Source organism: Cyphellophora europaea, assembly GCF_000365145.1.
Source record: "Cyphellophora europaea CBS 101466 unplaced genomic scaffold supercont1.7, whole genome shotgun sequence".
Taxonomy (NCBI): domain Eukaryota; kingdom Fungi; phylum Ascomycota; class Eurotiomycetes; order Chaetothyriales; family Cyphellophoraceae; genus Cyphellophora; species Cyphellophora europaea.
Window position 1 is genome coordinate 604,940 of NW_008481813.1, and position 12,258 is coordinate 617,197.

General features: G+C 57.2%; 5 protein-coding genes across 5 annotated transcripts; 1 reads left to right on the top strand and 4 right to left on the bottom strand.

Moving 5' to 3' along the window:
* Nucleotides 1-980: 980 nt before the first annotated feature.
* On the top strand, nt 981-1,937 carry HMPREF1541_07315 (uncharacterized protein; the record flags this gene model as incomplete). The annotated part of the gene is made up of 1 exon (XM_008721639.1): nt 981-1,937. The coding sequence occupies one exon, from the start codon at nt 981-983 to the stop codon at nt 1,935-1,937; it is 957 nt and encodes a 318-aa protein (XP_008719861.1).
* Nucleotides 1,938-2,135: 198 nt separating this feature from the next.
* HMPREF1541_07316 (tryptophan synthase, beta subunit) lies at nt 2,136-4,433 on the bottom strand (the record flags this gene model as incomplete). Its single annotated transcript, XM_008721640.1, has 2 exons — nt 2,136-4,249; nt 4,298-4,433. 2 exons carry the CDS (start codon nt 4,431-4,433, stop codon nt 2,136-2,138), a joined length of 2,250 nt encoding a protein of 749 aa, XP_008719862.1.
* Nucleotides 4,434-5,040: 607 nt separating this feature from the next.
* On the bottom strand, nt 5,041-7,221 carry HMPREF1541_07317 (uncharacterized protein; the record flags this gene model as incomplete). Its single annotated transcript, XM_008721641.1, has 6 exons — nt 5,041-5,250; nt 5,308-5,560; nt 5,668-6,328; nt 6,392-6,619; nt 6,728-7,010; nt 7,126-7,221. The coding sequence occupies 6 exons, from the start codon at nt 7,219-7,221 to the stop codon at nt 5,041-5,043; spliced, it is 1,731 nt and encodes a 576-aa protein (XP_008719863.1).
* Nucleotides 7,222-8,305: 1,084 nt separating this feature from the next.
* Nucleotides 8,306-9,097, bottom strand: HMPREF1541_07318 (uncharacterized protein; the record flags this gene model as incomplete). The annotated part of the gene is made up of 1 exon (XM_008721642.1): nt 8,306-9,097. The coding sequence occupies one exon, from the start codon at nt 9,095-9,097 to the stop codon at nt 8,306-8,308; it is 792 nt and encodes a 263-aa protein (XP_008719864.1).
* Nucleotides 9,098-9,546: 449 nt separating this feature from the next.
* On the bottom strand, nt 9,547-10,865 carry HMPREF1541_07319 (uncharacterized protein; the record flags this gene model as incomplete). The annotated part of the gene is made up of 2 exons (XM_008721643.1): nt 9,547-10,496; nt 10,544-10,865. The coding sequence occupies 2 exons, from the start codon at nt 10,863-10,865 to the stop codon at nt 9,547-9,549; spliced, it is 1,272 nt and encodes a 423-aa protein (XP_008719865.1).
* Nucleotides 10,866-12,258: the final 1,393 nt, after the last annotated feature.

Sequence of the window (12,258 nt, forward strand, 5' to 3'; positions counted from 1 at the left end):
GACACCACCGCCCGTATCGATCGAGTCCGACCGAATGTGCATTCCCAACCGCCGATGGCGAAGGCGAAACATCTGGCTCATTAGTTACCCTACTTGCTTCCGCCGACAAGTCCAGGTCAGACAGCGAGCCGTTTGACCTATTGGCGTTATTTGCGAGCTACACATTTATACGCACGATCCCACGATCTGGCTAAGACAGCCAGAATAAGCTGTTCCGGTTGTTAGTTTGACCATACAACCATCAACCATACCCGAACCGATGGCGTATCCAGCGAACAGATCGTCCGAATGGAGACGAAGGGATGGATATCTGTATTATAACGGTCTTTGCGTACGTGCACATTTTCAGATCAAGAGCTAGTCATCGAGAAGGCATGGAGTATGATTGTTCACTATTGCGTTGTTCCTCAAGAAGGCAAAATAAGGCGTCAAGATGGAAGAGCACTTGGGACGCCTTGTGGTGGTCGATCACACGTAGTGGGGATACAGAGTTGATACCACCGGAGAGACCAGACCGGGCGTTTCCAGTATAGATCAGTCCAGCACTTTACCCTCAGTTGCTCTCCCAATGTAGTTGCTTCGAATTTCAATGTCATAATCTTGGCTCTCCGTGCTTGAGAGACAGCTCAGCCAGTGTCAACTACAAGCAATTGTGAGCTCGTGAATCATCGGCGCCGCATGCCTTGTGAGTTGAGAGTCCTTGACTATCAATTCGACGAAAATTTACGGTCAGGTGGTGACGAATAATTCTATCAACCACACCTGGAGAGACAAACCTTGGCTTGATATCCGGACTTTCAAACTTCTCTCTCAACGCAACTGCATCGCAATTTCTGGAAGCGGGCCTTGGCCTACAGACTGCTACATCTGGGATCCAGGCCGGTCTCGAACATACAGACTACGCCGGGAGAGAGCAGCCGCGTCTCTGACCCAGAGCGCCAAAACTCACATTAACACATTTGAGCAATACTCAACGCACAATGGCCACCACCACCCAACCCTTCACGCCCCTCCTAATCGGCCTCTCCGGCCCGTCCTCCAGCGGCAAAACCACGCTCGCGCGCCTCCTGCACCGAGTCTTCAACGCCCACCCCGCAACGCCCACCACACACCACCGCAGCATCACCCTCTTCATCCTGCACGAAGACGACTTCTACAAAACCGACGCCGCCATCCCCCTCATCACCACTGGGCCCTCCTGCCCCTCGGGTCTGGGCTCCCGCACCCTCCAGGACTGGGACTGTCTGGGCAGTCTGGACCTCCCGCTATTCCGGCAGACCATGCGGCACGTGAGGACGCACGGCACGCTCCCGCCGGACTCGCACAGCAAGGAGGACCAGAACAGCGTGGGGCCCGTCGACATCCCGCCCGAGCTGCCGGGAAGGCTGCGCGCGGAGGTGGCGGAGTGGCTGGCCAACCTACCGCTGCGGATATTGCCCGCGGGCCAGGAATTGCGGGTGTGCGTGCTGGATGGCTTTTTGCTCTATCCCTCCCCGGAGGAGGAGGATGATACTGACGCGGACGCGGACGGGGATGTGAGGGCGCTGCGTGCCGTCGCGGCGCTGCTGGATGTCAAGCTCCTGTTGCTGGCGAGCCGGGCGCAGACGGTGGCGAGGCGCACGAGGCGGGCCGGGTATGTGACTCTCGAGGGGTTCTGGCAGGATCCTGAGGGTTACGTGGAGGATGTGGTGTGGCCGAATTATGTGCGGGATTTGGGGTGGGTGATGCGGGAGGGGAGGGGGGTGGATGATGGGGTGCGGGGGAAGGAGGGAAAGGGGATGGGGATGGGGATGGTGGATGTGGATGAGGGAAAGGCGGAGGGAGAGGCGCTGAGGGTGGCGCCGGGGAGGGGGGAGTGGGATTTGGGAGCGTTGTTGGTTTGGGCTGTTGGGGAGGTCAGGAGGGGTGTTGAGGCGAGGAGGGAGCTGGGAGGGTAGGTCATCTACGTGGCTGGCGGGTGTGATGGAGGTGAAGGAAACGTAGATGGTTGTGCTAGATAACCTCGTTATTCCCCATATATCTCGTGGACGCCTGCCTGGCCAGGCCTAGTCCTGCTATAGACTGTAGTCCAAGCACATTGCAATGCATATCACGCCTGTCATCTCCAACAGTACAATCCTCCGTTGACCGACAACTTAGAATCTCAGGTCCCAGCCGATCTCCGGCCCCAGCACGGGCAGCTCATCCGCCACACTCTGCACATCCTTGTCGCCACGACCACTCAGGCAAATGACGATATCCTTCTTGGGTTCGCCCGCCTTGGCTTCCCGCCCGTACTGTTTCGAGAGCTCCAACGCGCCCCAGACCGCATGACTCGTCTCCAGCGCAGGGATGATACCCTCGGTCTCGCTCAGGATGCGGAAGCCCCTGAAAGCCTCGGCATCGGTGGCGTTGACAAAGCGTGCGCGCTCGCTGTCCTTCCAGGAACTCAACTCGGGTCCCACGCCTGGGTAGTCTAGGCCGGCGGACACGCTGTGCGTATCTGTGATCTGGCCGTGCTCGTTCTGAAGCACGTAGGTGCGCACACCATGCAAGACGCCGACGCTACCGCCAGACAATGTGGCTGAATGCTTGTCTGTGTGGATGCCGTGGCCACCCGCCTCGACGCCCAGCAGTTTGACAGAAGGGTCCGCGGAGAAGGGGTAGAACATGCCGACGGCGTTGCTGCCGCCGCCGACGCAGGCAACGACCGCATCTGGCAACTTGCCCATCTGCTCGCGCATCTGGGTTTTGGTCTCATCACCGATGACACTCTGGAAAGTGCGCACGATGGTTGGGAAGGGGTGTGGTCCGATGGCGCTACCGATGATGTAGTGTGTAGTGTCGAGATCGACAACCCAGGCCCGCAACGCTTCGTTGACGGCATCGCGTAGTGTGCGGCTGCCAGCTTCCACGGCCACAACTTTGGCACCTAGCAGCTTGATGCGGAAGACGTTGAGTGCCTGACGTCGTACGTCCTCGGCGCCCATATAAATCACGCACTCCATGCCAAACTTGGCGCATACCGTAGCGGTAGCTACACCGTGCTGACCGGCCCCCGTTTCGGCAATGATGCGAGTCTTGCCCAAGCGTTTGGCTAGCAGCATTTGTCCCAGGGCATTGTTGATCTTGTGGCTGCCGGTATGGTTAAGGTCTTCGCGCTTGAGCCAGATGTTGGCGCCGTTGCCGGCTGCTTCGGAGAGACGCGGTGCAAGGTGGAGTGATGAGGGTCGGCCCATGTAAGGGTAGTAAGACCGATACTCCTCCCAGAACTTAGGATCTGCTTTGGCTGCTGCGAAGCCGGCTTCCAGCTCCGCAAGGCAGTCCATCAATGACTCAGGGACATATTGGCCGCCAAATTGGCCAAATCGGGCAGGAATTGCTGACGGGTTGGGGTCGCTGCCATTGGTCGCGCTATTCAGAGCATCGAGCTGGTCGGCGAGGCCTGGTCCGGCACCGGCCCGATCGGCGTCGGTGACGACGGCGTCAACTTTGACCGTGTGCCCATTCAGGCCATTTGTGGTGGCGGCATTGGGCTCTTTGGCGGCGGCCATGGTCTCGACAATACCAACTTCACGTGTCGTTGATGCGGCGTCGGGGTTCGCATCTCCGACCTTTCGGCCGGTAATCTGGCTGCAGTAGTCCTCGACGGCTTTGGAGGCAGACCCCTTCGCAGCCTCACCGATGGTAGTGACAATCTGGGAACCGATGACGACACCCTCGGCGATTTCGGAGACGGAGAGGAAGTGTTCGCGTGTGCTGACGCCGAAACCGACTGCCGCAGGTGCGCCGCCCGAATATTGATGTACCCGTTCCAGCAGCTCGGGAAGCTTTGTGTTGAGTGTGCCTGTTGCGCCGGTGACGCCCATGCGGGAGACGACGTAGATGAAGGAGTCGGCGATGCTGCAGAGCAACTTCATGCGCTTCTCGCTGGTGGCGGGGGCAATGAGGGGCACATATGAGAGGTCGGCTTTTCTGCAGTTGTCTCTGAAGCGAACAGCCTCCTCGGGGGGCAAATCGACCATGATGAAGCCATTTACGCCCGCTTCTCGGCAGTCACGCAGGAAGCGGTCTTCACCGTATCGCAGGACGGGGTTATAGTAGCCCATAAACAGCACGGGGACACGCAGGCCTCTTGATCTTGCAATGCGGACTTGCTCGAGGGCATTTGTGATAGAGGCGCCATTGGAGAGGGCAACGTTGTTGGACTTCTGGATGGTGGGGCCGTCGGCGATGGGATCAGTGAAGGCGAGACCGCACTCGATTACATCTGGAAGAGGTCAGCGGTGGCGCTGGAGGGGATGGACTGTCAACTGACCAACGCCTCCTCGTTGCATGCCGAGCATGATATCTGGCGTCTCTTCGATGGTGGGATAGCCATGAGTCCAGTAGCCCACGAGGGCGCTCCGCTTCTCGGCCTTTGCCCTTGCAAACGCTGCTTTGATGGTGTTCATGATGATTTGCAGAGAAGGACAAAGGAGGATGGACGGCACACGACCTTCTTTTAAGCAGTGTTTTAAGACTCAGAAATGTCGGTGCAGAGTGTGGCTGCTTGACCGATCTTCGGTGAATTGTCCTCCAGAAATTATTGCAGCGGGGACCCTGCATTAGCCTGTTCTCGCTGCTGTCTAGACTGCTGTTGGTCTTGCGCAGCGAATGTGGGGGCTCGCATTTAATTCGTGGCGGTCAGACGTCGGCACTGTAGCTATCTGGCGCCCATATCGTCGTCTTTTGAAACCAATAAAGGTCTACGGGCCGTGCACCTCGTTCGACGGCTAATTCACTGCCTGTTCGCTATGCCTCAGCCCGCTGTATCAAGCATATTCAAGCTCCATACGATCTCAGGGAGATTGCTGACGAGAAGGGCCCCCCGCAATAAAGAGTCATAAGCGCAGAATACTCCCGTCTGTTTGACGACACTCGTGGTCACACGGTGCAAGATTGGACCTGGCCAGAGAACAGTCCCACCTGCGCACTCTCACGTCAAAATGATGGCAAATGAGTCTATTGCGAGACACCCTACACAGTAAAGAGGTCACGTCTCTTCGCTAGCCCCCGGGCCTACCTCAGTCTCAACCTCCCCGAGTTCCTCAACAGAGCACCCACGCCCACCGCCGCAATCCCCAGAGCTGTCAGGCCCATAGTCTGATAGCTCACCACCGTCTCCTCCACCACCCGTCCCAGCTGCTTGCTTCCAGCCTTGTCCCCCTTCAACTTCTCAGCTCCAGACCCCTCCAAGTCATAGTCACTCCAGTCAATCTTGCTCAGAATCTGTTGGCGTGGTCAGCACTGCACATGAGCCCGTTCCATCTGTCCTCGCAAACTCACCTTCTGGTAGTCAATCACATTCCTGCTCCAATTCTGCGTGATCTTGCCGTTGTCCTTGCGCTTGTACCACGAGTTGCAGTTCGGGTCCGCGAAGGACGAAGCGTTGAGCTCGGTCTGGATCTCCTCGTTGAACTCGGCCAGCCGGGCATCCCGCGGCGTGATGGCCAGTGTCTTGCCGACGGTGCGGGCCTCAAGGACCTCGCTGATCAGCCCGTTGATGTACTTGGATTGGGCCTCGATCATGAGGATGATGCTGCGCGGCGTCAGTCAGTCAGTGCTCGCAAGCCACCTGAGCAGGAGCCATGCCATCCTCCTTCGCACATGAGGCCTCGCTCCCCAAGGTCAGTGTGTTGTACTCACCTGTTGTGCCCCAAATTCGTATTCGGTCCATACAACATCCCAAAGTTCGGCATCGCCTCCACACTGACACCATACAACGCCTGTCCACCCTCCTTCCACACCTCCTCCAGTGTCCTCCCCCCCTTGCCCACAATGCGGATCGGATGCATGAACTCGACGGTGCGAAACCCCGTCGCCAAGATAATCAAATCCACCTCCTCCTCCCCCTTCCCCTCCACGACCACCCCCCTCTCCGAAATCCTCTCAATTCCCCCCGTCTCCAACGCCACATTCTCCCTCATAAACACGGGGAAGTAGTCATCCGAGATAATAACCCTCTTACACCCGACCTTATATCCGGGCTCCAACTTCCTGCGCAACTCCTCCCTCTCCGGTCCTGGCAGCTGCGCCGCACACAGCTGCCGGTGCGCGTCCTCGAGCATCTGCGCAAACGCCGACGAGTTGTCCGTGACGGCGTCGTAGAAGGCTTCGCGGTAGTCCATCATGTCGGCGCGCTTGCGGTGGCGCACGTAGGGGAGGTAGCGGTACAGCGACCGTTTCCAGGATGGGATGGCCGCGTCCAGGCGTGGGATCACCCAGTTGGCGGTGCGTTGGTGGATGGTCAGGTGGCCGAGCGTGGGGGCGATTTCGGGGATGATCTGCGCCGCCGTGGCGCCGTTGCCTGGAGCGCGTGAGTTGGATGTGCTGTTGCTGATGCGTGAAGGGGGGAGACCTGGATCCTTACCGATGATAGCGGCCTTCTTGCCAGTGAGATCATAACTCCAGTCCCAGCGCGCCGAATGCATGATCTTGCCCTTGAAACTCTCCAGGCCCTCAATGTCCGGCAGGCGCGGCACGTTCAGCTGGCCCACGGCCGACACAAGGAAATCCGACGTGATGGTGTAGTGGGAGCCAAACTCGGCGTCCTTGCCGCCCTGCACTTCGACGTCGACCTTCCACTTGTTCTCGATTTCTACTCCGAACCAAACACCTCGTCAGCCCAATGTTCTCTTCTCTCGTCTGTCCCAATCATTGTTGTTCCTGCTGGGCCCACGAAAGAAACAGAGAGGGTAGAACTCACCATCCCACCTCGCCTCCTCCACCGCCGAGTTAAACCTGATATACCGATACAACTCATACTTGTGCGCCACCCCCAGCAAATACTCCAGGATCTCCTCCTGGCCGGGATACTCGCGCGTCCAGGCCGGGTTCTGCTCGAACGAGTAGGAGTAGAGGTGCGACCACACGTCGCAGCAGCAGCCGGGGTATTTGTTGTCTCGCCAGGTCCCGCCCAGCCCGGCGGATTTCTCGAGGATGATGAAGTTCTGGCAGCGGTTGCGCGTGAGGAGGTCGATGGCTGTGCACTGTTGGTGGAGAGGGGACGTCAGTTTCAGGTGGGGTTCGTGACGGGGGGTATGTATGGGTAGAGGGAAGGAGGAGAAGAAGTATCGGGCGGTAAGGAATAGAGGGAGCACGGACGAGACCAGATATGCCAGCGCCGATGATGACCACGCCGGCGGAGTTGTACTCTTTGTTGCCCACCGGCACCTGCGGCCAGGGCTTGTCGCCTGCCATTGTATCCTGCACTCGACGGTGAAGGGTTGCTAGAAGTCTGAGTTGTAGCGAGAGTCTCGAGGTGCACGGAAATTACTTGTGGTACAGGAAGGGACAGTGTGAAGGATAGCAAGGACCGATTGAGCTGAACGTGTCAGACCACAGGCGAAGCTCGTAGGACGCAGGTCCAGAGAAATATGATGCTAGCTATGTAGCTTGTGGGAGACATCCATCGCGTGTAGTGCAGGATACCCTGGCATAAGAGCTACACGACGGTGCCCGCGTGTCGCCTGCAAGGCCGAGGTAAAACCCGGACGGTCAAGCACCGCTGGACTGTCGAGGCTGCAGCAGATACGGCCCCAGAGAGCCAATTGCACGAAAGAGCTCGCATCATTCCTTCTGTTTCGGGGGAGAGGCAGCAGTCTGATCCTGGCTTAGAGGCGGAGCCTCCAGGCACCAGAGGAGACGGGCGGTTTCGAATATGCGGGGTAGACAGCGGCTTGGCTTTTGCAGTGCCGACGGTGACTCGTAGATTGCGATTCAGTGTAGCTCGGAGCTGAGTCGCTGTCCCGTAACACAGTCTGCTGGTAATTTGCCCCGAGGGCTAGGGCTTTCCTGCCTGGGCCTGTTGCTCGAGACTGTTTGGACGCCTTTTGCCTTGTTCGCTGGCTGGCCTTAGTCTTGGCGGCCGGAAGTGATCTCCGGGCAGGCCGGGCGGGGATTCTTGGATGTGAAAGGCTGTGGATAGTCCCCAGAGCGTTGCGGGACGGCTTTCATGCGCCTCTTGTCAACCCATAAATGTTGTATGGCTTCAGTGCTGAGAAACATGCTGGCGCAGCGCGCGTTGACCCGAGCATGCCAGACGTGACTGCTCGTAGGTGCCAGGTTCTGAAGGACGCACTGAATGATGCCTTCTCTCGTGGGCATCGCCTTTGCTGCATGGTGCGACGACGTGTGGGTCCGGTCTCTTACTTGCGTCCGAACATTCGTCGGTCCGGTCCGGTCCCATCAGCTCTGCAGTGCGGATTCGAACATCGTTCTCAAATCCCGCCATCCATCTCAGCCAGGACGTAGATATAGAAAGCCCATTGGCTCCACGATGCTCTCACCTCAGGAAATAGAGCACCAGGGCACAAAAACTGAAAAACACCACCACCCCTCCCCAAAAGATCCACTTGTCCTGCATCGCCCGCCTCTCCACCATCCGAATCGTATCCCCACTGACCCCCAGCGTGTTGGCCACGCTATACAACCTCTTCTGCGTCCCCTTGAGGATCTCCCTCTGCTGGCCCAGATCCCCCAACACCGCCCTCCCCCGATCCAAGTACTCATCCAATTGACTGTTCGCGGTCGCAAAGAAACTCTGCTCCCTCAACGCATGCTCCTCGCGCGTGAAATTCTGCTGCCCGCCCCCACCTCCAAACTGCAACCCATCCTGCGTATTGCGATGTGCGGGCGCAAACGCACTGTTCCCCACGGACGACGAAGCGTGCGCGTACGGGTTCTCGGGCGTCGCAGCGTGGTGCGGTCTCCGACCCAGCAACTCACTGCGATTATTGGAATTGATGGAAGCCTCGCGCTCCTTCTTGAGCTGGTCGAACTGCGCGCGGTACGAGGCGAGGTCGGCGCGGAAGTTCTTGATGCGCTCGACGGCCTTCTCCTTCTTCTCGGCGTTGAGTTCGCTGCGCGATAGATTCTCGTAGTCCTGCACCGTGCGGTTGAGGGACGTCAGGGTCGTCGAGAGCTGGCCTTGTAGGGCGGGCGAGGCGGTCGCGGGTGCGGCGGCGAAGGTGTCGAGGTCCTTGCGCACCGCGGTGGATTGCTTGAGCGCCGAGTTGAAGAGGGGGTTCTGGACTTTGGTGTTAGCGGGTCTGGTTGGTGGAGGGGAGCGGACCATCACTGACCATTTTGGCGGTGCCTCTGCTGGAAGTCGATGGCAGAGGTCGCGGTCGTAGATGTGCGAGGGAACTGGCGAGTTTGGGCGACCTGGCCTGAACTGAAGTTCGCAAGGCTGCGTAGGCAAGGCTGAGCCAGTCTTGAGGTAATACTGATTTTGTAAAGAAGACTTCCCTTGCTTCACACATCACACATGAATGACTGTTCGTAGTATATGCAGGTGAAGTCGAGGAGAATACCAAAAAGTCATTTATATGTAGGACTGGAGTAGAAAGCGAAGAACGGAGAAGAAAACAAGAGCCAATGCCAGTCACTGCAGTACGTGAATAAAAAAGGCAACCAGGCGACGAGAAGTCACAAACACCGATCAGAGAAGAGAAGTCTTATTCACGATAAAATACTTATGTTTATGCTTCCTTCTTCTTTGTCGCGGCCACCGCCGCCGCCCCCTCACTCGGCCGGCTTATCTCCCGCCTCCTCCTCTACCTCCCCCTTGGCTCGGTAGGTGCTCACGGCCGGTATGTTGGCCGGGAACTCCTCTTTCTTGGACCCGTAGGCCCGCGGGGTCAGCTTGATGAGCGTGTGCAGAGGTATTTTCTGCCAGGGGCTCTCGTCGGAGGGCGTCTCGTTGAAATACGCATAGATGCACCGCAAAATCGCCTGGTGCGTGACGATGATGACGTTCTCCTCGCGCTCGAGCTCCATGATGATTGGCTCAAGACGCGCGACGACGTCGGCGTACGACTCACCACCGGGGTATCGGTAGTGATATTTGTCAGAGTCGCGCGCCGCGAAGTCCTCGGGCCACTTTTCGGCAATCTGCCGGTACGTATAGCCGTCGCAGATGCCTCCATCAATCTCGTCGAGGGCCTTCCACTCGAGCTTGCGGAATCCTAACTGCTCGACAACATGTCTGGCAGTTTGGTTGGTTCTGAGTAGGGTGGAGGTCCAAACAACGACCTTTTGGTCTTTTGGGATACCAGACTTGATGAGGAGTTCTGGAAGAATCTTAGCGTACTCTTCGCCGCGAGGGGACAGGTTTGAATCTCCGCCGATCAACTTGAGGACATTGTACTCGGATTCGCCATGTCGAGACAGCCAGATGGAGCGGGGTTTGATGTGGAGATTGGTCAGATAGTAGACGATGCGGCTTGAGAGATAGTCTTGGATGCGGTTGATGACGACTTGGTGTCCGACGTTGGTGACCTTGACGTAGCTGTAGTCCTTTTCCGACTCGTCGAGTGATTCGTAGACCTTCTCGTAGTTCTTGATCCGGTCTCTGAAGTCTTGAGCAGCTTTCTCTGGATCCTGGCCCACGTAGTCTGGAGATGTGGTCTTGACATCAAGGATGTTGTGCATGATGATGCTCTCATCGTCGCACTTTGACTCGATGAAGATGTCTAGGAGGGATTAGCTGGTGATGTCAATAAATAATCATGGAGCTTACGAAGCAGCTTGGCCTCTGTGATCTTTTCGTAGATCCACTTGCGACGAGCTTTGGTCGAATTGGTAGCGTCGAGAATGCCGACTTTGTTTTTCTTGTTAGAGAACCACTTGATCATGTCGGCAACGGCAGCTTCTGCAGCAGCTCTTCTGGCCTGTTCTCCAGCGGTGTTGTTGACGTCGAAGAAGTTGGCATCAGGGTGGGGGTTATCGTTACGACGATAGCTGCCAACGTTGAAGATTCTGGCCGTGACAGAGAGCCACTTGAGGTAGCGTACGATTTTGCCGGCGATGAGGGACTTTCCGCGAGCTGGCAGACCGACCATGATAAGAACGATTTGGTTATCGTCATCGTCCTAGAACCAAAGCTGTTAGCAAGGGCCTCGTAAGATAAATAACGAGCAGCAACGCCATCAAAGTACAGGGTCGCTAACCGGCTTCTCGCCAGGGTCGTAGTGCCATGCCACCATCTCCGGAGCACACAAGCATGCCTGATATGGCTCTATTGGCGCCGAGGAAGCCATACTGACTCAATTTGGTTGTATGAGTAAGTGTTGTGGTGGTGGGAACAAAAGGGTAGCCTTGTCGAGGAGATGAGGTGAGGGGTGTCAAGTGTGTGGCCAGCCCATTCACTGCCTCGGCGACAACACTCATTTCTTCACCAAGCCAACGTCCTCCGCTGCGATAGAAGAATGATTCACTTGCCGTTGCATAGGCAGTGTGCCTGTCGGCCACCTGCTTGTTCATTGTCATCCTGCAGCAGCACTTTTTGTGCTTTTCCTCCTGCTAGCCACCAAAATCTTGCTGTCGTGCCTCCAAAAAAAGCCTTCTGTCGACATATACCGCTGCCACCGAGTCGGACACGAAAGTAATACCACGCGCGCTTCCAATCGCTCAGAATGCATCCAGGGATGTTGTCGCATGTAAGTGTCTCAAAGAGCCTAGGTTGATATCACCTGACCAAGAATGAGCAACAAATTTTGCTGTTGGCCTTTTCAACAGAAGTGGCTCATCATCGTGCATGGACTCGGGGTATTTAGGGACAGCGTCTCTCACCCCCGCAAAGCTCTCCACCCAATTGAGTCTTTCCGGCTTCTCCACGGCTCGTCCAGACTTGGAAGCACCGCCGGTAAGCCGGACCACCTTTGCTCGAATCCGAGCAAAGCATTTGATAACGCTGGCCGGGCTGAAGGGCTTGACCTGCCATGTGAGCAGCAGGCGAGGCTCTGCCTCCCCGAACGAGGCTGGTCTGCTATTCTGAGGGAGCTATCCCCTGAACCATCACGGCTGAAGCCCCTGAACGATTCCAGAAAGTGGGGGTTCCAGGCTCTCCAAATGGCCCGGAAAGCGCACCTCACGATAAAAAGGTATAATATCGATATCACGCGGCAACGAAGTACAGCAGGTTTCGACGAGAGAGTAAAGACGAAATTTGACTTACGTATGCAGCAGCCTGAACAGCTCTGTGCAACGAGGCACGCCCAAGGGTGGCCACGGGACTGTTCTGGTCGAATGCCATCCTCTGGGCGTATTCGGGCGTTGTTGGAAGCCTGTGGAGGCTCAAACCCCCTCGGAAATCGGCGCCCAACGGGGGTGTGGCAGATGCCGAGGGTTGATTTGGGGGCCCGCGGCGCTCGTCGTAGGCTTCTTGACCTTCTGCTCGCCAGTTACTGTGAGCTGCTCTTCTTCTTGAGGGAGTTTGTTCGAAGTCTCTCTAAT